At 41.2% G+C, this 27,511-nt stretch overlaps 1 protein-coding gene across 1 annotated transcript in view; it reads right to left on the minus strand.

Moving 5' to 3' along the window:
• The window catches only part of DIAPH2 (diaphanous related formin 2), a 1,482,340-nt gene that overhangs the window by 542,717 nt on the left and 912,112 nt on the right, over positions 1-27,511 (minus strand). The window contains exon 23 of the mRNA XM_030210672.1: positions 9,930-10,059. Within this exon, the coding sequence (XP_030066532.1) occupies positions 9,930-10,059 (130 nt within the window). The remainder of the gene's footprint in view (positions 1-9,929; positions 10,060-27,511) is intronic.

The raw sequence follows: 27,511 nt of genomic DNA on the forward strand, positions 1-27,511 counted from the left end.
ACCGAGATACAATTCACATATGAAAGTTCATATAGCAGTATTAATTTTCTAGATGTGAATGTACAAAGGAGTGACAATAGTTGGAGAACGACTGTATTTAAGAAAACAACTGACAGAAACACACTCTTGCAATATAGAAGTTGTCATTTAAGAGTTTTAAAAGATAGTCTTCCTTACTCGCAATTTCTTAGGTACAGAAGAAATTGTACAGATAAGAAGGACTACAAGGTGCAAGCAAAGGAGCTGACATGGAAGTTAGGAGAAAGAGGTTATCCAACTTCAGTAGTCAAGAATGCATATAAGAGGGCTAAGTAAAGTGAACGAGAATATCTATTGATGGATAGAACTACAGATAAACAAGATGATAATTTAGAGACATTTGTCTTAAAATTCACGAGGGGAGGAGAAGTGGTGGGCAACATCATAAGGAAAAATTGGGATATAATAAAATCCCATCCCCTATTTCCTAAAAGCAATGTACAAATCACATTCTTTAGGGGCTCAAATTTGAAGGAATGACTCAGCCCAGCACGTTTGAGTTCAAAGGTAGAGTCTGAAGAACCTAAAGGTCATTTCAAATGTGGTGGATGCAGCACATGTGGCATTACCAGAGAGGGCAATGAATTCATTAACCCAGTAGACAGGGAGAAATATTCTATAAATTCGCACACTGACTGCCGCTCTGACCATGTTGTTTATGTATTACAATGTCCTTGCCAAAAGTTATATGTGGGTAAAACCACTCGACAATTGCATGTTCGACTTATTGAACATAAATCTTGCCTAAAACGAAAATGACCAGGTTCCCCTTTGACAACACATTGTATTGCCACTAGACATGAATTTTTGGACTTTCAATGTTTTGTAATTGACTAAATTAAGATGGACATCAGAGGTGGGGACAAAGATAGACACTTTCTACAATTGGAGCAGCGATTGATCTTTAGATTGAAGGCCTTAGAGCCCAGGGGTTTAAATACAATCATACAATGGGCAGTATTTTTAAAAAAAATTGTTTCAAGGTTTTTTGAAGATTTCCGTCAGTAAGGGCTGCCCCTTTAAACTATTTAACATATTCAGATTAAATGATGTCAGCTTCACGCCCACGAGCGTCTATAAAGTTAGACACCATTTTAGAAACAGAGTGTTTTGTGACAGCAGATAAAAAATTAAAGCTGCAGTAAAGCAGGTGTCTAGTGCTGCAGCGCATACTGCACAATGAACATACATTTAGAACAAATGCATGACTAACTGAGAGACAGCTTATCCAGAGGATGGCGTTTGATTGTGGCTTTCTGTGTTATAGATATCAGCATAAGCAGGAGGTCTGTTTCCTTGAAAAAGCCTATATGGTGAAACGGGACCCTGTCGGAAGAAAGCCTAGAATCAGCACTTAATGCTTCATGTTGGAAGTCTAAGATAAGTGCTCTATGCTTATGTTTTCTAATTTAAACTCTAGATGAAAAAATTGGGAGTTTTTTTTTAAGCAGATGAAGATTTCACCCCGTGAGTCATACGCCAAGTAAACTTAGACCGGGGATACAGAGGCTTTTTCCTCCTTAAAATGCACACAAAGATATTACCGCACTATTTGTAAACCACTTTGGTATTTAACATTCCAAAATTTATGCATGTAGTTATAGAATATGGCCCAGTGCACCTAAATCTATGCACCGGGATTTATGCCATGTTTTCACTGATGTAAATGGATGAGTATAGTTTTAGGTGCTAGGATGCCAACTTTATTCTGTGGTTAAATCTAGGTGCTGCTTACAGAATACGCTTAGGTGGAAATGTTTTCCTCGCTGACATTTTAGGCGCCATATATAGAATCCCCCCAATTGTATACATAAATAAATAATGCCATCCTACTACTACTACTAATCAATTCCAAAGTGCTACTAGACGTATACAGCGCTGTACACTGAGTATGTAAGAGACAGTCTCTGCTCGATGGAGCTTACAATCTAATCAAGACAGACAAACAGGGCAAATAAGGGATAAGGGAATTACTTAAGGTTGGAATTATAAAACAGACATGGATACTGAACAAGTGAATAGGAGTTAGGAGTAAAAAGCAGCCTCAAAAAGTTGGGCTTTTAGCCATGTGGGTAAGTGTACGCTTATATGTGTAAATGGCAACCGTGCACCTAAATGCTATTCTGTAATTACGCACTCAACTTGCATATTGTGTACTTGTTAGGGAGGAGTTCACATGAGTGAAACACAGGCAGGCCACAGGTGGAGATGACATGTGGTCAACTTACAGAAGTCTTGCATGTAAATATCACATCTAGGAGGTAACATTTATGTGAGCCATAGACTTGTCTAAATGTTAGCAACTATATTTATTTATTTATGAATGACATTTGTATCCCACATTATCTTGAACAAGCTCAGGTTCAATGTGGCTTACATTCAAGAAAAACATCAAACATATTACTATTATTATTATCATTATTAGGATTTATTTACTGCCTTTTTGAAGGAATTCACTCAAGGAAGTGTACAGTAAGAAGAGATCAAACATGAGCAACAGGCAATTACAGCAGTAAAAATATTTAGAATGGGCTCGCTACCCACATTATTAGGGTGCCTTCATAGTGAAATAGCCCCATACATTTGGTATCAAAATATACGCATAGTACTGCAGAATATACAAATACTTTGATATGTTTATCTTAGACATCTCAAAATATTCCTTAGATGTCCTGCTGGAAATTACATTTAGCTTTTTATATCAAATTGTATATTCTTCTTACAACTTTGTAATTCTTTATATTGTTACGATGTAAGCCGCATTGAGCCTGCCATGTGTGGGAAAGCGCGGGATACAAATGTAATAAATAAATAAATAAATAAAATTAACATTTCAAATTCAGATTTCCTCCAAATCAGTTATGGATAGTGGCTAGTAATTTCAAGTTTCTTTTTTGATGACAATTTCTTTTTAAATTCTCTTAACATTTCCTTTACTGCAATTGAACAGAAGTCTAAAGCCTAGAGTTATTCATATGTGCTAATGGTTGTATGCATTTGGGCCTTTACATAAATGGCATTAGAATCTGGGCTTAGCGTGTCTTAACGTGGGACTTTCCCATACAGTAAGACCAGATTCAATAAGGCAATTTACAAACACATTTCCCTTTTTTTGTTTTTTTTTCTTCTTTTTTGCAGGTTATATGCTAATGTTGTCATTAGCGTGACACAGACACATTTAAATACCTCCATGGCACAACGGCACAGGAGGCAGGCCTCTCTCAATTGAAAGGATACTATAGAATAAGGGGGCATAGGATGAAAGTGAAAGGGGACATCTTTGCATGAAAAGGGTGGTAGATGCGTTGAACAGCCTCCCAGCGGAGGTGGTAGAGAGAAAGTCTTTTTTGCATTCAACAAAGCATTGGACAAGCACATAGGATATCTAAAGGAGAGGAAGGGTCAGTAGAAGTTAGGACATGGTATGGATAACTAGACTAGATAAAGACCACAGGACCCATCAGTTATCATTTTCAGTGTTTCCATAAGCCCTGCAGGGCTCAAACAAAATATCTTCCTTCTATGACAGGGGCCAACAAAGTAAATCTACTAAATAGAAAAAACAATCAAACAAGAACCCTCACAACTTTTCAGGTTAAGGGGAATTAGATTTTCACCTTACAAGAAAGGGATTACGAAATGGTTTGTCAGGAGCGAGAGTCAAGGGCAAGATCTGAAAAAAATAAGATACAGAAGAGAACATGGTGATTAAAATCTAGGGAAAAGTGCTAATCCAGGAAAAGAACTATTTCTCACTGTGCTGCAGAATTATCTACAAACAGACAGTGTTTTATTTCACTGTTTTCTTGATTACTATGCAGAGATAGCTGTTAGGTAAGCTGCAATTAGAAGACAAACTTCTTGTCTGGAAACTCTGTAGACTTGATAGAGAATATAATGTCAGATAAAGGCTATGAGGGCCATCCAATCTGCTCAATCTAATATCTAGGTGGGGCATACAATAAAGCTGCATTATCATGTCAGGCACCTGACAGATGCAGGACACTTTTGCTGGCTCACTGGTGGGCATGTGAACTGTCAGTGTTGGTCAGTATCCTATGCCACTGTATCTCTTCTGATGCAGGATAGAGGGATACCAGACTGTATATGATGAAGGGGAGCTATAGGCTGCTCATGATGCTCCTGGTTGCATGGCTTCATGACATCACCACCTGTCTTCCCTCTAAATGTGGCAAATGTTGTAAGATCCTCTACTTTTATCCGTCACAATGCACTTCCGATTATTATTGGATTATTATCGGAAAGTTTGCAGTCTAGTGAGCAGTTTGAGTGGTCCCTGAAGCAGGAAGCAAAATGAAGAAACCTCTTTGGATTAAAATTATGTTTGAGCCGTTGGGTGACATGTGACAGACAAGTGGTGGCATCTGTTTACAAATGACCATTGTTTTTGATATTGGTGATTTGAATTTGTTTCACGCCATATTGATGATTGAGCATGAGTTTATGGACCCCTTTGGTGAGTCTTACAGGTATTGTTGAATGGCAGACTTGTTATGTGATGCTCAGAGACGCCTGTAGTGAGTCAGTTTTCATGCTCACTTGGTAAAGTTCCAGCAGCTATTGAACAGACATTGAGCAGTTAGATTGATGTGAATTCAGCTGATCTCCCATTTTATAAGTAATCTATAATATACTGATGTGAAGAATTGTATTGCTTTTTGATAGTCTGATCATGAATTAGCAAAGAAAGGGGTCATTTTACTAAGCAGAAATAAGCTCAGCTGTCCCACGGTAGTTTTGGCAACTATGCACACTTCTCTCATGCTAAAAAAACACTGGGGGTGTGTTTGGGGTGGAGAATAGGCATGCCCAGCGCTAATCGCCACATTCCAACTTAGGGCCCAGTTAAATGCTCCTTAATTTACTTAGCTTAAACAGGAAGAATATCTAAGGAGGGGGAACTTTTAAAACCCTTAAGAACCGCAAAAGTGGACCAGCAGCTGTTTCCTTGTAAAAAACATAATTTGCAATGTACAATCAAACAGGGCACACTTAATGGGCAGTGGACGCAAAGGAGATGACTGCCAACAGCTCAGCCCCTGACAGGAGAACTGAGAAGCGGACTAAAGTGAAGGCCGCATGAAAGACACACTCACACAGTTTGCAAGGCAGCTGGAAAGCAGCAAGTGGCAGGTAGCCCCGTGAGAGAAGACACAGTGTCAAGCGATGTGCATCTGAAGCCAGCCAATGACAAGCCACCAGCCCCCTCCCCCTGCATCAACTGCGACCTGCGCAAGGGGCGGCGCAAGAGTGTCTTGGAGGCAAGGAGGTTGAATAAAATGCACTGTGCACATCTCAGTCACACACGCGGCATGTAGCTCTGCCTCAGATGGTCGAGTGTGAGTTCTTGATGAGTGGGTCCTCCACCGCAAATAGTGACATCATGCGTGATGGGCAGGGAGGGGAGTACGTGCTCAACAGGGAGGGTTTACTTTGGCTGGAGTTCAGGCAGAGAGGAGGAACAGCCAATGGTAAAACAAAGGTGAAAAGGTAGGTGTTCGATTTACCATGGGTGCAGGGGTTATTATCGCTCCCGCAAGGGAGTGAACTAACTGCTGTTTGCACCTGCAGTAAAAATCTGGTAATTTTTGGTGTTTCCATGGTTTTACCATAGATCCGAAGGCTGGGGAGTCACATGGTGCTCATCCATCCCTTCAGAATGGTTCTATCTTTTTAATAACTGCATTCTTTCATTGTCATGTTAGGGATGAAATTTGTAACAGAATTCACAGATTCATAGGAATTCGATAAGAGCAGCATTGTGAATGGCTCATGGAACCAGATTGAGGCCACCATTTTATTCCACATAGGACACAGGAGCTTGGATCTGAACTTGGAAAAAGCTCTCTCATGTTGTGATCATTCTCCCTGAAGCATCTAGTACCCACACAACAGCAGTGAACTTCAGAAAGCTAAAACTTATGTCTGAAGTTGACAAGAGATATGCTTTTGTACATAATTATTTAGACCCTACTGCAGAAGTGGGCAACCACAGTTCTAGGGCCACAACAGAGTTAGGTTTTCAAGATTTCCACAATTAATATGCATGAGATCTATTTGCATAAAATGGAAGCAGTACACAGGGCCGGTGTTAGGGGGTGGCAAACAGGGCAATTGCCCTGGGTCCCCATATCATAGGGAGCCACAAACCTGCCTCAAGTTAAAGGAGTCATAGGCTGAAGGCCAGCTTTTGGGTTCTCTCCCTGGTTTCTGCCCTGGGCCCCTGAATGTCTAATAACAGTCCTAGCAGAACATGTGTAACTCAATGGTTTGTTTAACAGCATGATAGAGTGAGCCCCGGATGGCAGGTCACTGGATGAGTGACTGGAGGACCTGGGAGGAGCTCAGAGGGTATATAAGTGAAGCCCTGAGAAAAGGCTCCTGTCTCTGGTTCTGCCTCTTGAAGAAGTAACCAGTTCTGGTATGGGAGTGAGGCGTTACTATTAGTTTCCCTTCCAGATGACCTATTGCAAGAGAAGGGGAAGTCCTATAATATTGTAACCAGTGGATTGATTACCTGGAAAGTAAGCCCTTATACTGCATCAGCCATCATAGAAGCCAGAAACTCGGCGGATTGGGGAGTCCGGCTGTAACCAGGGCTCGGGTGGAATTGTAGTCTACCCCTGGCTGATAGCGAGACCTTAGTATGCAGTTACTGAAAGTCCAGCCTGGATGGTATTGAAGTACACTGAGAGTCTGAAATCTTCTCTGGGTTCTGGCTGAGCTGCTGGACAGGCATGAGGGTTAAGCATGTGTATTAGCCTGTATACGTATTTATCGCTTATGATCAACCCGGAGAGCAATGTGAATTACAATTGACTGTAAGAAGACAAATGGAGTAGAAACCATCAGTTAATAAATGTTCCAGTTCTTTTAATCCTCTGAGTGTTGTGTGGTTCCTGAGTGGGTGAGCTGATGGGACCAGAGTGAGCTAAGTGATAGAAAACATGCAGTGCCTCTCAAGCCCCCTTCTATCCCGGGATAGCAGGGCCAGGCTACACATGTGAATCAGTCTCTTGCATATTCTTTGTGGAAATCTTGAAAAAACAACTAGGTTGTAGCCCTCAAGGACTGTGGTTGCCCACCCCTGTCCTAGAAGAATTGTAAAGCTAATTGTTGAAAAATGCAGATTTTTCCCCTCATCCTCTTGCATGCTTTCATTAAAGTCACAGTCATCATTACCTATGCAGTAGTATTAAAATGTCTGCTGTTTGCTAAGAAACCGATAAAAACATGCTAACACTTGCATTATTCTTAGTAAGTACAGAGCATGTATTGTGAAAAACACTATTAAAACATTAAGAAACACCACTGATGCTGCATCAGCATGATAGCTAACAGGAAAAAAAAAAGATGTTATTTACAAAACACATCTCAGCAAAAGAGTAAATACAAAATTTTAAAGGGTGTTTCTGTCACAAAACTTCCTTTGGATGGCACTCATTGGTTTACAATTTGCATTTTAGAAGTGGATCTGTAAGCCTCAATAAAGGCAAATTTCAAAGTCATTTCTATGGGTAAACCAGGGCTTTATCTGCAGAAAGGACCCAATACAAAACTGCCTGACAAAATTACGCGTACAGCCACATATACATACGGGCCAATACTCAAGCGATTTAAGTGGGTAGGAGAGCCTCCTGCCCACTCAAAGAGCTTGGGGCCGACCAACTGCTGATATTCAGTAGCACTTAACCAGGCAGTGCCCTGAATATTGGCTCTGACCGGCCACATTTAAAGTGGGCAGGGTAAGGGTGGTACAGAGCGAGGTGTTGGGGAGGAGCCCACAGTTATGTGCATGCCCTGAATATGTCTTATACAGGCCCCGGCTGAATACTGGATGGGACCTGCATAAGTTCCAGTGGCCTGCCCTGCTTTAAATCAATACCAGATATTCATGGCTCAGCACTGAATATCTGGGTTAAATTTAGCCAGCGATAGTCAGCATTTAAAAAAAAAAAGCTGACTATAGCCGGCTCAATATTGGCTCGAGAAAGTTTACCTGCTATCTATGGAGGCCTTCTTCAAAGCGAGGGTGGGAAGGGTTTTCGTTTATGCATAAAGTTTTGAAGAATGCATAAAAATTATAAGTCTCTTAAAGCAGATAAAACATGGGTACACAGTTTACCTGGGATAATGTTCAAGAGAAGTGAATAACTACTTTTGCTCTGAGAATTCCATAAGTTCCGAAGAGAGTAAAGTAGGTGCACATATCTTGCTCATCAAACAATCAAAGAAGCCAATCCCAAAACGTGTATATATCTATTATAATAGAGATGATCAGATGCCAAACACATTTTGGGATTGACGTCTTTGATTGTTTGATTTGTATTTTTTTGTCTCTCCCTAATGGGGTTTTGTATTTTTATATCTTGCTCATGGCACAATCATAAAATTGTCCTCTAATATGTTTTAATACATATTTGATCCTACATCTTTCATGGAGCAGAACAGAAACTTTGAAACATTAATGCATAATCCTATTTTTATTAAAATTTTTACCTAAAGTCTTCTAATCCTTCTATGTGTTTCCAGCTCACAGGTATAGTTATCAATGTGGGTTACCATTATGACATGCTTTTTAGCACAGGACCCATTTTATGCAATGAGACCTAGTTACTAATAACTGGGGTTAACAGTAAAATAACACGTCTTAATGGTAGTCCACCAGTATTTATTTATTTACTGGAATGTATTAACTGCCTTTAATAAGAGATACACCTTGATAATTTTCCCCCTCAGCCATAACAGGCTTCTCCTTTTTTACCCCCTTATTAAGGAGTCTTTTTACTAGTGTAGTAAAGTTTTACAGTTATGTCCAGTAAGGAGGTAATTATTTAAAGAACCACATTAAGTTAAAATGTATATATGCAAGTAAATGCCTGTATTCTAGGACATTCTAGTCACTTATGCGGACACATACAGTATGATGTAAATAATAATCCCACTACACATGATTCTGTAAGTACACCCATACCTTCAACAGCACATATGTAGCAGGTGGATGTTTAAATGGGTGGCACACAGTCAGGGTCACATGCATACATGAGTAAATTATAGAATGCTAGAAGTTACATGTGTTACTCCTAAATCTAGGTGCAAACATACATACCAGGTCACATCTAAATAATATGCACATATATACACAGTTATGCCAGTATTATATGAAGCAAAGTAGGCAGATATGGTTTTTTTTGTTATAAAATAAGATCCAAGTAGACACCCTCTAGGCACATATTTATAGAACTGGCCAAAATCCAAATGAATAAATAATAAAAATTTAAAAGGCTGTATTAAGGATTAACAAATACAAAGAGTTAAAAAGAAACAAACCCAGCTACGCTGCCGCTTTCACTAATCAGGTTAGAGCGTGGCTGAGCTCCTTATTTTGTGAAATTGTTGGCTCCACAGTTTATACACCGCTAGTCCCTAATGCAGACCTCAAAATGCTGGTTTCAAGCTTTCAAGCAAAATACTCTGATTGTGGAGTTTATATGGAGCTTTTCCTTTCTTCATTTTTTGTACTTAAATAAATATTCTAAATTGAGGTGCATTGAGCTAAGGAGGGTTTTTTTATGCCGATGAGTAACAGTACCTTTATAGATCGTAACTATGTAAGCAGCTCTGGGTCAACTGAGGCCTTTCCTCCTTATGCTCATGAGGTTGTAAGGCTGTAATTGTGATAAGTGTAAGGATTGTTTGAATTAGTTGATTTTGGACTCCACTTCCTTCCTTTTTCGAATTAGTAAGAAAAAACAAATGCCATGAGGAAAACTATATTACAATCTCAATTAAATGTTTTTTTTTTTTTTTTGGAGCATCCCAGTCTACAGCAGATACAAATTGCTTTTGGCCTCCATCACTGTGCTTACCTTTGCTTGCACTCTCAACATGCGCTAGTTCATCTGAGAATTTCAAGATATCTCGATAGTTCTCTTCACATATTTCAGCTAGGAAATGCATGAGAGTTGTCTTCTGATCAGCTGATTTTGTATCTCTAATCTACAAAAGGAAGAAAAAAAAAAAGAGTTCTGGAAAAAAAATTTTCCCTTCATATTCTTATTTTTAATTACATACATAGGGCCCTGTTTGCTAAGCCTCGCTATAGGCGCACTAGTGTTTTTAGAATGTGCTGAAAAACAGTGTGTGCTAATGCTAGAAATGCCCGTAGGACTATATGGGCATCTCTAGCATTTAGCACATGCTAATTTTAGCGCATACTAAAAACGCTAGAGCACCTTAATAAGCAAGGCCCATAGTCCTCTGAACTTGAAAGATACTCTCCAGATGAAAGTCACTCTGAAGAAACTGAGACCTTCAACCAAGTAAAGCATATGATACCCATTGTTATTCATTATATGAACTGATATCTTACCTTCTAAAAAAAGGGAGGAACATGTTCTGTAGTTTTACTTTTTAAAGAAAGTGACAATGGTCTGTACCCATAATATTTCTAATTCTCAGCAGCTCTGATAGATGATCAGTGGTGATGGCCAACTCTTTATCAACTCTATGGCTTTCAGGTCAAAACTGCTTAATTTATTCTATTTCATTTTATTTCTTTAAAATGTCAACTATTGGGGGAGGAGCAAGATGGCGTCCTAGCTGTGCTCACGCAAGCTCTCAAATTGTTTGTTGGCTATTCTTAAGACTTTTTTCCTCGATTCCTATTATGCCCCATACTAAAAGAAAGGGGACGACAAAAGTGCAACCGCCAACTGCACTAACGTCGTCCCCTAACCAGCAGACGTTAGACCGCTTTGTGAGAAGCTTACCACTCGATACCGGTTCGGCGATCCCCGCGTTAGCCGACAACGAAGGAGCGACATCGGCTAGGGGCCTAGATATCACCTTATCGCCGCCGACGCTTAATCCACCTCCTTGTCCCGCAGGAGCCAGAGTGGAGTTAGGGGATCAAGCGGGAACCGATGTGGTCGATGACTTGTCCCTATCTGGCGGTTTCTCCCCTGGAACAGCGGTTGAGAATACACTGGAGCTGGAAATGCCCCAGGAGGTGACAATGGAAGCTATTTGGTTGGCGCTCCAGAGACTGACTATTGAGGTGGCTAAATCTACAAGAGAAGTTTCCACGATTGCAAGTAAGTTGACTTTAATGTCAGAATCCCATGAGGAAATTAAAAGAGAATCAGCTACTCAATTTGCCACAGTAAAAGAAGAAATAAAAATGGTTAAGTTAACTGTTGATTCTCTTGTGAAGGATAAAGTTTTCATTGCTCGTAAAATAGAGCAGATAGAAAATCATAACCGACGCCTCAAGCTTAGAATGTTGAATTTTCCTATTTCACCAGCTTTGACTCCCCGAGACTTTCTCAAAAAATATTTGCAGGAGATTTTGAAGTTTTCCCCAGCGGATATTCCGCCTTGTAATAAAGTTTATTATTTACCTAAAGTGCAAAAACAAGAAGAAGTATCTCAACCCCCTGCAATAGATATTCAGAACTTAACAGCACTACTGGAAGACTCAATGATAGAAATAACTTCAAGAGGGACCCTTATAATATCTATGGTTTTTGAACAGGATTTGAATATGATTATGAAAATGTATTTTAAACATTCGTCAGCCCTGTTTTGTGGGCAGAAAATGTGGGTTTACCCTGACGTTACCAAGATAACGCAGCAGAGGCGAAAGCAATTTCTTGCATTGAGAGATGAAGTGAAAGCGCTGGGAGCAATATTTACCTTGGCATATCCATGCAAATGCATAATTCGTATGTCTGGCATTAAATATGTTTTTTTGAGCCATCTCAACTAAAGGTTTTTCTGGACGCTAAAAATCCATCCAGCTGAACAGGAAGAACGATTGATATCAGCAAGTAAGAATTAAGAGAAAGTAAAATCAGGACTATGCCAATTTGTGCTAAGTTTTTTTTTTCCCTTCTCTTTTAGAGTAATAATTCTCCTTAAGTTTGTTTGGACTCTCCCCCTTTATTTTATGGTGGTCTAAGGAAGAGAGATAAGATAAATAAGTTTGACATCTATGTCTAAATGGAATATATATATACAAAATTTTTTTTTCCTCAATAACTCTCTGTATTGCCTTACAAACTTGATTTGTTTGTATTATAATTAAAATCAATAAATAAAAATTTTAAAAAAAAATGTCAACTATTCAAATACTACCAAGTAGATCACAAATATCCAGAATTAATAAAACATAATATCAAGTGGTTGAAAATTAAAATTATTGCCTGGTTTAAAATTAGTTTTTTCTTCCTAATCGCTCTATTTCTTCCGTAGTTTTTCTTTTGATATTTTCTGCCTCATCGTTCTAGGCCTTGAAACTCAGCCAGAAGCGCAAGAAAGACAGTTCTTAGCTCATCATTCAGATCTTTGCTCTTAGCTAAAAAGAAGTGAAGAGCCCATTCCTCTGTCATACACTCCAACATTCTTGCTAAGTTTTAAAAAAGAATATATTATGGTATGCAACTGCTAGGTGTTAGAAAATGAACATTATATTTAAAGTTCACTGTCTTTGTTTTATAGAACACAGCATGTAATGTCTTGTATCAGATGAGAAAGTATAACATTCTGAGATTAATATTGCAATTTTTTTTTTTTTTTGGGGGGGGGGAAATTATAAAAGTGGGCTACTGTTAAGATGTATTATTTTATTGTAAATTTCAGTTATTAGAAGCTAGTTTTCATTGCTTTTTCATAGAGCTGGTCTTGCTTTTCTAGATTCTAATCAATTGTATTGAATTATACCTGCTTTGATCTAAATTATTGTGTTGTATATTATGATATACATATATCATAATATACAGATATTATGATCTGGGGTCCTGTTTACTAAGCCGTGCACACCTTAGTAAACAGGGCCACTGGTCTCTTCTGGTTGTAATCCACTCTGAACTGTTCAGGTACTGGTGGACTAAAAGACCCATCATAACATAAGATGGGACCTGTGCTAAAATAGCATGAGATGTAGAGAGTCGTATCAGTACAGGTTTGAATGAATTAGGGGCCTACACTTCTTGCCTTGGGCACAGGGATGGTTTTACATATTGTGATAGATCTATTAAGCAAGGTTTGAAGGTGGGGGAAAATCATTAGCTTAAGCTTTCGGAAACTTGAAACACTACATAGGAAAGTTCTTTTTGCAATACACCCTTTTTTTTTACTAAGGAAATCATCATTGTGAAAAGCTTTTGAAACCACATAACATTGTTACTATTTTTTTAAGGTGCTGAATGTCTATAATCATTCCACATAAACACACACAATATATTTTTTTCCTAAAAGACTATTTTCTCAAAAAAGATCAACATACTAGGTCACTGTGGTTAGCTTGATAAGTTTCTTTTAACCTATCCTAACCCTCTTGTGCTTTTTTCAAAAGAGATCTCATGGAGAAGTAAGCTGAAGAATACTCTGCAAATGAAACCAAGGATTTTTTTTAAAGTCCAATAAGTTTTTTTTACATTTTAAAATCTTAGTCCCATGTTTACAAAGGCGCACTATAAGCGTGTTAGCATTTTTAACATGCGTTAAATGCTAATGTGCGTCAAACGCTAATGTGCCTACAGCAATGTAGGGCATGTTAGTGTTTTTTTTTTTTAATTTTCCTAGAAGGTTTTCATCCAGTCTTCTTTATGTAATCTGCAACAAACTGGTCAGGTGTTTTGCAGACTAGAAGCACTGCATAGTAGAGTATAGTATAGTATAATCCTTGGTTATGTTGTCGATAGTAACACAAAAACGTGCAGGATTCATCATACCATATCTCTCTCCTAGTGATTTAAGTGTTTTTTTTTTATTTTTCCTAGAAGGTTTTCATCCAGTCTTCTTTATGTAATCTGCAACGAACTGGTCAGGTGTTTTGCAGACTAGAAGCACTGCATAGTAGAGTATAGTATAGTATAATCCTTGGTTATGTTGTCAATAGTAACACAAAAACGTGCAGGATTCATCATACCATATCTCTCTCCTAGTGATTTAAGTGTTTGCAAATTTTGCCATCTGTTGGCTAAGGTCTGGTGCAATGAGTAATGTGCTGCCTTCATATTTAATTGGTGAAATGGGGTTTTAGGAGCCCTTTTACTAAGCTGTGTAAGCGTCTATACACACCCAACATGCGCCAAAATGGAGTTACCACCCGGCTACTGTGTGGCTCTTGTGGTAATTTCATTTTTGGTGCACGTCTGATATGCACGGCTGAAAAATAATTTTCAGACACGTATATTGAACGCACGCCAAGTGGCATTTGACGCGTGTAGGTCATTACCACCTGGTTACTATGTGGGACTTTACCACTAGGTCAATGGCTGGTGGTAAGTTCATAGACCCAATTTTGATTTGCTGCACGTCCATTTTCGGCAAAAATTTTAAAAAGGACTTTTTTACAGGCGCGCTAAAAAATGGATTGGTGCGTGCCAAAAACCTGCGCCTACACTACCACAAGCCATTTTGCAGTGCACCTTAGTAAAAGAACTCCTTAGCTTGGTCCATGATTTCCATTAGTTGATTGTATCTCAGCATTTTAATAACCATAGGACATGTGAACTTGCTGTTTTGCAGAGGTCATAAAGGGACTCTATAGGCCCTTTCAATTTCCAAGTCCCTTTGACATTTCAAATTTAGAAGAGAGGGAATAAGACTCTCTAGAAATTTAATGGTGCCTTGATTCTTACAACTTTCAGGCAGGCCCAAAATGCAGAAGTTGTTTCATCATGAGCGATTATTGGCATCAATTAAATCACTTTCCAGTTGGTTAATTTTTTGGGATTGACACATTAAGGTAGAAATATTTACATGGGCGATCCCCATTTTAGTTTCTAGTGACTCCACTCTTGTTTTAAACTGCACAACATCTTTATGGAGAGAGGCCAGATCCTGCTTAATCTCCACAGTATCCTGCTTAGTGTCAGCAAGTAAGTCACGCAGGCCCCTTAATGCTTCCAATATTTTTAGGGTGATGTTGTCCTCAACTTTTTGTGAGGACGCTTTATGTGGTAAGGTAAGATCTAAAGATCTCCTTTTACCTGGCTTATTCAATGACACGATTAAACCGCAGCTAGAGACCGGTGATGAAATATGAACTTTAAAATATTATAAGATGATATTTGATTCTTAACTATGGGGTCATTTTACTAAGGTACGCTGAAAAGTGGCTTGTGGTAGTGTAGGTGTGGGATTTGGGTGCGCACAAAATCATTTTTCAGCGCACCTGTAAAAAATGCCTTTTTTAAATTTTTGCCAAAAATGGAGGTGCGGCAAAATCAAAATTGGTACGCATCCATTTTGGGCCTGCGATCTTACTGCCACCCACTGACCTAGCGGTAAAGTCTCATGAAGTAACTGGGCGGTAATGACCTACGCGCACCAAATGCCACTATTTTTTGGCTGCACGTATCGGCCACACGCCAAAAATGAAATTACCGCAAGAGCCACACGGTAACCATGTGGTAACTCCATTCTGGCGTGCGCTGGGCGTGCGTAGCGCCTTACGTGGCTTAGTAAAAGGGACCCTATATTTCTCTTCTAGAGCAACAGCTTCAAGTTACCATCCTCTGTAGAGCTCGCTAACACCCCCAATGAAACATATCCTACCCCTCTTGTGATTTTTCAAAAAAAGATCTCATGGAGAACTTTGCAGAACACCGTGCAAATGAAATCAAGGATTGGTTTATTTCTTTTTTTAAAGAATACATACATATGGGCAGAAAAATCTTCTTTGGTTTCTAATTTTAAATAGCTGGAAGTTATAAATGTAAATCATATTGTAGTTTATGAATCAATTTTTGTGAAACCATTCAAAAAATTCCAAATTCAAATCTCACAAAAGCACAAGGTGATCATGGAATTCATTTTATCTGCCAAAGAATCATAAACAGCAGCAGAAAAATGCTGCTCTCAAATGTGAAGTAACAAAACAGGAGACAAAGCTATAACAATTCAAATGGACATAATTATCTTCCTCCCTCTCATTCATGTTAGGCTGCACTAATAAAAGTGTCACACTGAAAGTTTGAGAAGGCATTTAGTTGGTCTCTTTAAACCCCATGGTGTGCTTTCATGCTGTTAGAATTCTGAATGGTGGCTGTGTGTCATCACGCTGATCAACATAAATTGTTAAGTGCTTGAGGAGAAAAAATAATCATAATTTAAGGACCTGAAATAAATTTTCAAATAGCAGCCATACTTTTTGCACAGTGCTAAGCGTATAACTGTTCTTTCCTTTAATTAACCAGGGGCCATAGTTATAAAATTACCTTTGTATCAGAGTGCTAGGTTTTAAAGGGCAAGTAAATTTATCTTTCATACATAAACCCCTGAATTCTATATATGGGGCCTGACAAATCTGCACGGAATAAATTTCCGCTTAAGCATATTCTGTAAGTGGCACCTAGATTTAGTCGTGATATATAGAACATGATTATTTGACATCCCAGTGCCTAGAACTATGCACATATATTTACACCAAGGGATTTAGGTGCAAATGGCCAGATTCTATATATGGTGCCTAAACATCCACACAGATTTAAGCATATTCTATAACATGTAGGTGTGGTTTATAGAATACACTTAGTTGATACCGTAGCGCCTAAATCTATGCGTACCCATTTATGCCCATGAAACACCCATAAACACGCCCCTTTTAAACTACACACATTTATTTTGAACGTGTGCTTTTAAATCTAGGCACAGTTTTTTTTTTATATAGAATACGCTTAGTGATTTCCACACATAAATTCTGATAACTGCCGATTAGTGCTAATTATTGCTTGTTAAGTACTGTTAAAAACGATGATTGGCTTCTTATGCCAATTAAGTTACGTGTGTTTTTTCACATGGAAATCTAGGTGCCATATATAGAATCTGGCAAGTCCTGTAACCCAAATTTGTGTCCCAAAATCGGCACTCAATGCTATTCTATAATGGGTGCTCATCTTTCAGTGTCAATTTTTTGGTGCTGATTTTTGACCACCATATACTGAATCTAGGCCAAAGTGCTATACATAAAGCAAAATAATGGGACAAGGGCAATCTGGAGACATGGCCACAAATATGTACCAATTATCTCCCTAATTATATTAAATGATTTGTGAACAAAGATGAAAGTGCAATTTTAAGAATATGGTCAAGTTATATGCATAACTTAGTTAACTAACTGCTAACTGGTGTTAACAACCAATTATTGGCAATAATTCGTTTTATTTGGTACTAATTGGCAGTAATTAGCAGTTATGTGTGCAACTGCCTCTACTTGGTATCCTATAACCTGTGCATACAAATTCCAGCGTGTGCAATTGTAAGGAGATGTGAATCTGGGAATGGCACGAGTGCTTCATGGGCATGACTAGAAGTTACTCATGCAGCTGACAGAATACTTGCAGTTACACACATAACTGCCTACAGTTGAGCATGAGCATTTACACCAGCCATTTGGCTGGCCTAAGTGTCTGTGCCTAAAATTAGGCACATAAATGTGGACTTATGCTAGTATTCTATAACAGCAATTGCATGCACAATTGTGGATGCAATTGTGGTTACAATATCTTTTTAACGTTGTTAGAGGAATTGTTGATACTGAAGAGAATATTATTGTATATTACCAGCTTATGCTAATTATGCAAGGTAAGATTAGGAGAGGGTACACAAGATGATGAATCAGTACATTTAGATACTTTTTTGATAGAGGTCTTTAGCAGATATAGACCTTATAAGGTTAAAGGTAGATATATTATCTGTTAAAATTGGAGATAGTTTACACAGTAAATCAGGATAAATCACAGCCAATTCCTTGTTGTTATTTTAATGGAAGATCAATCAATCACAAAACAACTATATTAAGAGAGTTAATTGAGGATTTGGATGTAGGATTGGCATTTATGACTGAAACATGGGTTGTAGATCAGAATAGTTCTTCTATTGCTAGTCTTTGCCCACATGGATATGAAGTTGTACACTGTCCAAAATTTAAGAAAAGAGGGGGTAGTTCGTGTTTAGGATACAGATCTTTATTGAAAGTCAGGCTAATTAATACCATAGCTATTCCTGGGCTGGAAGCTATGGTTTGTCAATTGGAATATTTTTATTTATTTATTTATTTATTGCATTTGTATCCCACATTTTCCCACCTCTTTGCAGGCTCAATGTGGCTTACAGTACATCATGAATAGTGGAAGTATATAAGAAAATAGACATTTAGTATTACATAATGATCTTGGGTAACATGATAATGAGAAAGCATGATGGTTGTTTAACAAGCAAATATCGTAAGACAATTATGGATATATGTATAGGAGTTCACATTTGTTGATCTTTGTGGTATGCCTTGTTAAAAAGATGGGTCTTCAGTAGTTTGCGGAAGTTGGTTAGTTCATAGATCGTTTTTAAGTTGCGCGGCAGTGCGTTCCAGAATTGTGTACTCAAGTAGGAAAAGGTTGACGCATGCGTTAGTTTGTATTTTAGACCTTTACAGTTAGGGAAATGAAGGTTGAGGAACGTGCGGGATGATTTTTTAGCGTTCCTGGGTGGTAAGTCTATCAGGTCTGACATGTAGGCAGGGACATTTCCATGAATGATTTTGTGAACTAGGGTACATATTTTGAACGTGATGCGCTCTTTAAGTGGGAGCCAGTGTAGCTTTTCTCGTAGGGGTTTATCACTTTCATATTTCGTTTTACCGAATATGAGTCTAGCTGCAGTGTTCTGGGCTGTCTGAAGTTTCTTGATTATTTGCTCTTTGCAGCCAGCGTAGAGTGCGTTGCAGTAGTCTAGATGGCTGAGTACCACTGATTGTACTAGGTTACGGAAGACGGTCCTTGGGAAGAAAGGTCTTACTCTTTTTAATTTCCACATTGAATGGAACATCTTCTTGGTTGTCTATCAATGGTAACTCCAAGAATTTTTAGGGTGTCCGAAATTGGAAGATTCAGTTTTGGTGTGTTAATGGTGGTGAATTTGTTCGTGTTGTGTTTTGAGGTGAGTATTAGGCATTGGGTTTTTTCTGCATTGAGTTTCAGCTGAAAGGCATCTGCACATGAATGCATGATATGTAGACTTTGGTTGATATCACTGGAAATTTCCTTTAAATCTTGTTTAAATGGGATGTATATCGTTACGTCGTCTGCGTATATGTATAGATTGAGGTTTTGGTTTGATAGTAGTTTGGCCAAGGGTATCATCATTAAGTTGAATAAGGTCGGTAAGAGGGGGGATCCCTGTGGAACTCCACATTCAGGTATCCATGTGGCTGATGTAGTTGAATTAGATGTCACTTGGTATGATCATGTGGTTAGGAACACCTGGAACCAATTGAGAACGTTGCCTCAAATTCCGAAGTACTCGAGGATATGTAGTAATATTGCATGATCCACCATGTCAAAGGTGCTAGACATGTCAAATTGTAGAAGTAGTATGTTCTTGCCAGTTGAGATCATTGGTTTGAATTTTGTCATTAGAGTAACTAGTACTGTTTCTGTACTGTGGTTAGACCGAAATCCTGACTGGGAATCATGTAGTATTGAGAATTTGTCTAAATAATTTTTAAGTTGTTTGGTTACCATCCCTTCCATTACTTTGGCTATTAAGGGAATGGATGCTACTGGCCTGTAGTTGGTTAGTTCACTAGCACTTTTCTTTGCATCTTTGGGTATGGAGGTGAGTAGAATGTTTCCTTTTTCCTTTGGGAAGAGTCCATTTTGTAACATATAGTTCAAGTGGTTCGTAAGATCTGTTACAAATTGTTGAGGGGCAGATGCCATTACAGTGGTGGAAATAAGTATTTGATCCCTTGCTGATTTTGTAAGTTTGCCCACTGACAAAGACATGAGCAGCCCATAATTGAAAGGTAGGTTATTGGTAACAGTGAGAGATAGCACATTACAAATTAAATCCGGAAAATCACATTGTGGAAAGTATATGAATTTATTTGCATTCTGCAGAGGGAAATAAGTATTTGATCCCCCACCAACCAGTAAGAGATCTGGCCCCTACAGACCAGGTAGATGCTCCAAATCAACTCGTTACCTGCATGACAGACAGCTGTCGGCAATGGTCACCTGTATGAAAGACACCTGTCCACAGACTCAGTGAATCAGTCAGACTCTAACCTCTACAAAATGGCCAAGAGCAAGGAGCTGTCTAAGGATGTCAGGGACAAGATCATACACCTGCACAAGGCTGGAATGGGCTACAAAACCATCAGTAAGACGCTGGGCGAGAAGGAGACAACTGTTGGTGCCATAGTAAGAAAATGGAAGAAGTACAAAATGACTGTCAATCGACAAAGATCTGGGGCTCCACGCAAAATCTCACCTCGTGGGGTATCCTTGATCATGAGGAAGGTTAGAAATCAGCCTACAACTACAAGGGGGGAACTTGTCAATGATCTCAAGGCAGCTGGGACCACTGTCACCACGAAAACCATTGGTAACACATTACGACATAACGGATTGCAATCCTGCAGTGCCCGCAAGGTCCCCCTGCTCCGGAAGGCACATGTGACGGCCCGTCTGAAGTTTGCCAGTGAACACCTGGATGATGCCGAGAGTGATTGGGAGAAGGTGCTGTGGTCAGATGAGACAAAAATTGAGCTCTTTGGCATGAACTCAACTCGCCGTGTTTGGAGGAAGAGAAATGCTGCCTATGACCCAAAGAACACCGTCCCCACTGTCAAGCATGGAGGTGGAAATGTTATGTTTTGGGGGTGTTTCTCTGCTAAGGGCACAGGACTACTTCACCGCATCAATGGGAGAATGGATGGGGCCATGTACCGTACAATTCTGAGTGACAACCTCCTTCCCTCCGCCAGGGCCTTAAAAATGGGTCGTGGCTGGGTCTTCCAGCACGACAATGACCCAAAACATACAGCCAAGGCAACAAAGGAGTGGCTCAGGAAGAAGCACATTAGGGTCATGGAGTAGCCTAGCCAGTCACCAGACCTTAATCCCATTGAAAACTTATGGAGGGAGCTGAAGCTGCGAGTTGCCAAGCGACAGCCCAGAACTCTTAATGATTTAGAGATGATCTGCAAAGAGGAGTGGACCAAAATTCCTCCTGACATGTGTGCAAACCTCATCTTCAACTACAGAAGACGTCTGACCGCTGTGCTTGCCAACAAGGGTTTTGCCACCAAGTATTAGGTCTTGTTTGCCAGAGGGATTAAATACTTATTTCCCTCTGCAGAATGCAAATAAATTCATATACTTTCCACAATGTGATTTTCCGGATTTAATTTGTGATGTGCTATCTCTCACTGTTACCAATAACCTACCCTTCAATTATGGGCTGCTCATGTCTTTGTCAGTGGGCAAACTTACAAAATCAGCAAGGGATCAAATACTTATTTCCACCACTGTAGGTTGTTTGGGCATATGTCTAATTTGCAATGAGATTTGGCAAATCTTTTGAGCGTTTGGGAGCTGGGATCCTCCGATAGTATCTCAAAGTTGGTCCAGGTTCTATCTGCTGGGTATACACCAGGGTCTGGATCTAGACTGTTGAGGAGTTTGGCGTAGTCGATGGTACTGACAGGTATTTTAAGTCGTAGTTGTACGATTTTCTTATTGAAGTATTTTGCGAGATTATCTGCTCCTGGTGTATCTTTGTTGTTGGTTGTTACTGGTGTGATATCTAATAGCTTGGTTACGAGTTGGAAGAGTTTATGTGTCTCCTTGTAGTTTGGTCCAATTTCAGTTTTGTAATATAATCTTTTGGTTTGTCTTATGGTAAATTTATATTTTCTTTGAAGTTGTTTCCAGGCGTTAAGTGTAGGGTCGTCTTTCTTTTTATTCCACGCTCGTTCTAACCTTCTAACTTGTGTTTTTAGTTTTTTCAGTTCTTCATTGAACCATGGTGTTGAGCTCTTTCTGTGTGAGGTTCTGGTTTGAATTGGGGCAATGATGTCTAATATTGATCTACATCTATCGTCCCATTCTAGGAGGAATTGGTTTGTGTCTGCCTTTATTGTCCATCCGTTGTGGTATATCTGTTGCCAGAATATTACCGGGTCTATTTTTCCTCTCGTGGAGTAGGTTTTTTGTTCTTGTTTGTTAATTGAGCCTTTCGCTCGATATTGGAGGGAGATGTATGCTTTATAGTGGTCTGACCACGGTGCTGGTGTCCATTTTGTATTTGTTAGTATAAGGTTGGAGTCGGGGGTCAAATTTGTGTGAGATAATGTCTAGTGTGTGTCCTTTAGTGTGAGTTGGTTGTATGTTAGGTCTGTGAAGATCCCATAGTTGTAGGAACTCTTTACATTCTTGGGTGTTTGTTGAGGTAAGATCTTCAAGGTGTAAGCTGATATCTCCGATTATGATAAGGTTTGAGGTAGAGACACAAGTATTCGAAATGAAGTCCATGAAGTGTGTTTGGGCATCTTGCCAGTTACCTGGCGGTCTGTAGAGTAGGATTGCGTTGAGGTGACCTGATGGAAATATGTTTTGGAATTATTCTGTTGTATAGGCCGCCTGGCAATTGGTCACTGGTACGAGAACAGTTGTTGAGTTTGATTTTACAGTACTCTACTTCCTTGTCCCAAATGCTGTTGTTGGGGGACATACATTTACATATAGAAGATACGTTAGATTATATATTAGTAACATTTCTAAGCTTCTGAGAAACTCTGCAATATCAGTTAGAAGTGAACATCCCCACTCATGAGAAGGGACATACCTTAGATCTAATAGCTACATTAGCAAAGGCAGGGTTACAACAAATTAGGTCTGAAATAGTTTGGTTATCAGTATTATGGTCTAATCATTATCTGGACAACTTTACAATGTACCTTATTTGAAGTAGGTCTAGGAAAAAAATATTCAAGGAGTTGCGAACTTAAGTCCCAGAAGGAAAATTGAGGGGGTATTTTACGTAGGTGCGCTGGCATTTTTAGCGCACGTTAAGAATAGGCACGCTAAAAATTCCAGTGTGCCTACATAAAAGACCCCCTGAGATGGTAAATTCTGGGTTTATGTTAGAGATAATTAGGAATTTAGTGTAGAAACAACTGAAGTGATGTTTAACATATGGAATTCAATTAGAGTTCCATTGAACCAATTTTTAGAGGAAAGTATTGAGGTCACCTTGGTATACAGGTTCACTAAGGGAATTGAAAAGATCTTGTCATAAACATGAGAGGGCTTGGAGGAAATCTCAAGATTTACAGAAGAAAATGTCTTGGCAAACAATGATTAAGTCTTATCAATTTGCAATATAATAAGCTAAAAGACAGTATTATAAAAAGGGGGGTGTTTTAATTGGAAAATGATTTTAAAATTTTTAATCATTTTACAAATTCCTTGATTGTTACTGAAGTTCTGGAATTGCAGCATCCTTCTGCTAAAGAGCTGGTGAGTTTTTTTCAAATTAATGGTCATCAAACTATGGTGTTCCATAAGTGTCGCGCCTCACGCGCTCGCCGCGCTCTCGAGGACCTTGGCATACCTTCAGGCTTCTTCCCCGGGAGCGCGGGGTTTGTGAGTCCTTAAGGCAAAATCACCTTCCAGGTAGAAAAGAGAAAAGACTGGACCGGAACTCCGGACTGGAGTTGTACACCGGAACACTCGGAACTGGAACGCACCGGACGGGTGCGCACTGGAGTGGGGCCCCACTGGCCTGGACACGCTGGAGTGGCCCCACTGGACTGGAACATACAAGAGTGAAACCCGCTGGGCTGGAACACACACTGGAGCGGAACACACAGAACTGGAACCCCCTGGACCTAGTCTTCACCTACACTTGACTGCCTACCCCCTCGGGTTGGGCCTTCAGGTTCTGGCAGCCGGTAGGACTTACAGGAGCAACAGGAACGAAGATCCAGGGGTGCCCCCGGGCACCTAGGCGAAGGCAAGGCAGACAAGCAGGAACTATCCGGGTTCTGGCAGTCAGCAGGAAACAACACAATGACTAGTAAGCTGGACCCAGGCTCATAGGAACACTGTACCCGGGCAACCCAGTCATACACAGGAACATACACAGAGCAAACTCAGGAGACTAGGAAGGCTAAACACCAGCTAACAACTAAGCTGTGCCCCAGCTAACAAGTCATGCCCTGGACACAACCGCAGAACACTAGCAGAGCTTAACACAGGCTACAAGCCAGAAGGGCCTAAGCTGGCTAGTCTGTCACTAGGAACAAACACAATCTTGGGATATTGACTAGCAAGGGCGACTAGTCTAACACTAGGAACAAACACAGTCTTGGGATATGGACTAGCAAAGGACGGCTAGTCTAACACTAGGAACAGACACAGTGAACTAGCAGAGCTATGCACAGGCTACAAGCCACACGGTGCCTAAGCTGGCTAGGCTATCACTGGAAACAAACACAGAGCACTAGTAGAGCTATGCACAGGCAACAAGCCAGACGGTGCCTAAGCTAACTAGTCAAACCTTGGAATCAAACACAGAGAACTAGAGCTATGCACAGGCAACAAGCCAGACGGTGCCTAAGCTAACTAGTCAAACCTTGGAATCAAACACAGAACACTAGAAAAGCTATGCACAGGCAACAAGCCAGACGGTGCCTAAGCTAACTAGTCATACCTTGGAAACAAACATAGAGCACTAGTAAAGCTATGCACAGGCAACACGCCAGACGGTGCCTAAGCTAACTAGTCATACCTTGGAAACAAACATAGAGCACTAGTAAAGCTATGCACAGGCAACAAGCCAGACGGTGCCTAAGCTAACTAGTCATACCTTGGAAACAAACACATAGAACTAGTAAAGCTATGCACAGGCAACAAGCCACACGGTGCCTAAGCTCACTAGTCTGAACAAACATAAAACACTAGCAAGGCTATACACAGGCTATAAGCTACACGGTGCCTAAGCTCGCTAGTCAAACAAACATAGAACACTCACACAGAGCAAACACTGACGCTGGGTACAGCACTCTATACTCCAGGACCTTTGCATGAGATTAGATGAGGTGAGTAGATACAAAGGCCAGGACTGTAGTCTTCAGGTGACTAATAAAGCCCATCAACACCAGAGCCACAGGTGCAGCAATCACCTTGCAACCAAACAGAGGCTTGACACTCAGAGCAGGCATCCCATAGAAAGTAACAGCGGGAGCCATCTTGGATACTGGCAGAGACGAAGAGGCGGCAGCCATCTTGGAAGAGGCATAGCCCACACAGGTGAGGTTCAGTAGGGCAATCAGCACACAGAGCCAGAGAGAACCTAAGACAGACACAGACACAGAGACAAGCAGAAGCCAGCACAGACACTGACTCCCAGAAACAGGGTAAGTCTGAAGGGTGGCACGGCCACAAACGGGACAGTATCCCTTCCTCAAGACCCCCCTCTCGGTCTCCCGGAGGCGGTCGGGTATCCAGGGGTAACTATGATGAAACTTCCTGATAGGTCTCAAAAGCCAGACATAGATCACTGGGCTGGAAGTCACAAGGAAGATCAAAACTGGCAGACAAAAGTAGAACTTGGGACCAGGAAGCTCCTTCGAGTCACCATGGGGCAACCTCAGGAACATGGATACATCAAAAGGAACACAATTCAAAAGTAACCCTCCCCTGAGGGAACCCACAATGTCCTGACCCTCTTGGCAAATCCATGAAATGACAGGAACAGGACTGGAGTCACTACCCCAGCTGACATCAGAAGCTGGGCTGAGGCTCAAGGTGGCATTCCCATCTTGGCAGGAGCTAGAAGTCTGAACAGAAATGAATCTGAACCTAGCACCTGGGTTGGCCTCAACCCCTTGACTGGAACTGAATTCAGGAGCCTGACTGGAACGAGAACTCAACAGAAAGTCAGCCTCCTGACGGACACTGGACCTTAGGACGACCTCAACATCTTGGTCGGACTTGGAACTAGACACGGACTCAGCCTCCTGGCTGGAACTAGAACTCGGAACAGGCTTAGCATCTTGGTTAGAACTGGAACTTGGAAGAGATTCAGCTGCAGGGCTGGACGCCCCTCTCTGGCCGGACTGGGACGTCTCTCTAACCTTAGCTTCGGGCGGCCTCTGCCGAGCAGGGTTCAAGAGGAGACGGCCCTGGTATCCCCAGCGCATGCTAGCAGGCTGAAATGCTGAAAATGTGTTTCTCCGGGCTCCAAGCCGTTGAACACACCCTCTCTCAGCTATAGCCTCGGAGATCTTCTCCCAGGCTGAATCAACACAAGGTCTATCACAGTCCTCTGGGAACATCATCTCTTCCTCAATAGCAGACTCAATATCGTGGCTGACCTCTGCACTCGGTGCAGATTCAGCATCTTGACTGGACTTGCAACTCGATCCAGACTCAGCATCTTGACTGGACTTGCAACTCGATCCAGGCTCAGCATCTTGACTGGACTTGCAACTCGGTCCAGGCTCAGCATCTTGACTGGACTTGCAACTCGGTCCAGACTCAGCATCTTGACTGGACTTGCAACTCGATCCAGGCTCAGCATCTTGACTGGACTTGCAACTCGATCCAGACTCAGCATCTTGACCGGACTTGCAACTCGATCCAGGCTCAGCATCTTGACTGGACTTGCCACTCGATCCAGACTCAGCATCTTGACTGGACTTGCAACTCGAGACGCCCTCTGCCTCCTGGCAGGGACGGAACTTTAACTGAGGCTTGGCCGAACACACCCTTAGGGCAGGGATCGGCGGCTCAATCTGAAGCGCCCCTTGAACTGGGGTTCGGAGCTTGCTTGGAGGTACCCTCCAAACTGGAAGCGGAGGTGCCACCTGAACCACCCTGAGGACTGGCACCAGAGACTTGGTTAGAAGCCCCCCTCGAACTGGACTCAGTGGCCTGACTGGACGGGTCACTTGAACAAGAACCGGAGACTCGACCCGAAGCGCCACCTGCACAGGCATCTGGGGCTCCATCGAAGGCTCCCCTCCGACTGGACTCGGAAACTTCAAAGGGCGTGCCATTTGAAGGAGGACTGGAGGCTCGACCCGAAGTGCCACTTGCACAGGAATCTGAGGCTCCATCGACAGCTTCCCTCGGACTGGACTCGGAAACTTCAAAGGGCGTGCCACTTGCACGAGGACTGGAGGCTCGACCTGGAGCGCCACTTGCATAAGAATCTGGGGCTCCATTGAAGGCCTTCCTCGGACTGGTCTCGGAGACTTAAGCCTCCTCGTTACTTGGACTGGAATAGGAGGTTCAGTATGAAGCATCCCCTGGACTGGACTCAGGCTCCTTGGTGGCGTCACTACTGGAACGGGAGTCAGAGGCTTAGTCCGCCGCCTCACTCGGCCTGACCTGTGAGGCTGCTGAAGAGCCTCGGGCGGAGGCAACCCATAGCGCCTTCTTTCGGCCCTAGCCTCAGGAGTATACCGCAGAGCTGTATCCCTTGCAAAGCTGGAAGCGGTAAAAGAAGAGCCTGGTGGAGGGATCCATAGCAGAAACTGGGTCTTCCCCAGACCGTCGCTCTGAAACACGCTCTCTCTCCAGGGCTGCCTCAGGAGTATCTTTCAGGGCCGGATCAGACAAAAGTTCTACCCGGTACTCCTGGAGAGTCA

The sequence above is a fragment of the Microcaecilia unicolor genome, chromosome 7, assembly GCF_901765095.1.
Source record: "Microcaecilia unicolor chromosome 7, aMicUni1.1, whole genome shotgun sequence".
Lineage (NCBI taxonomy): Eukaryota > Metazoa > Chordata > Amphibia > Gymnophiona > Siphonopidae > Microcaecilia > Microcaecilia unicolor.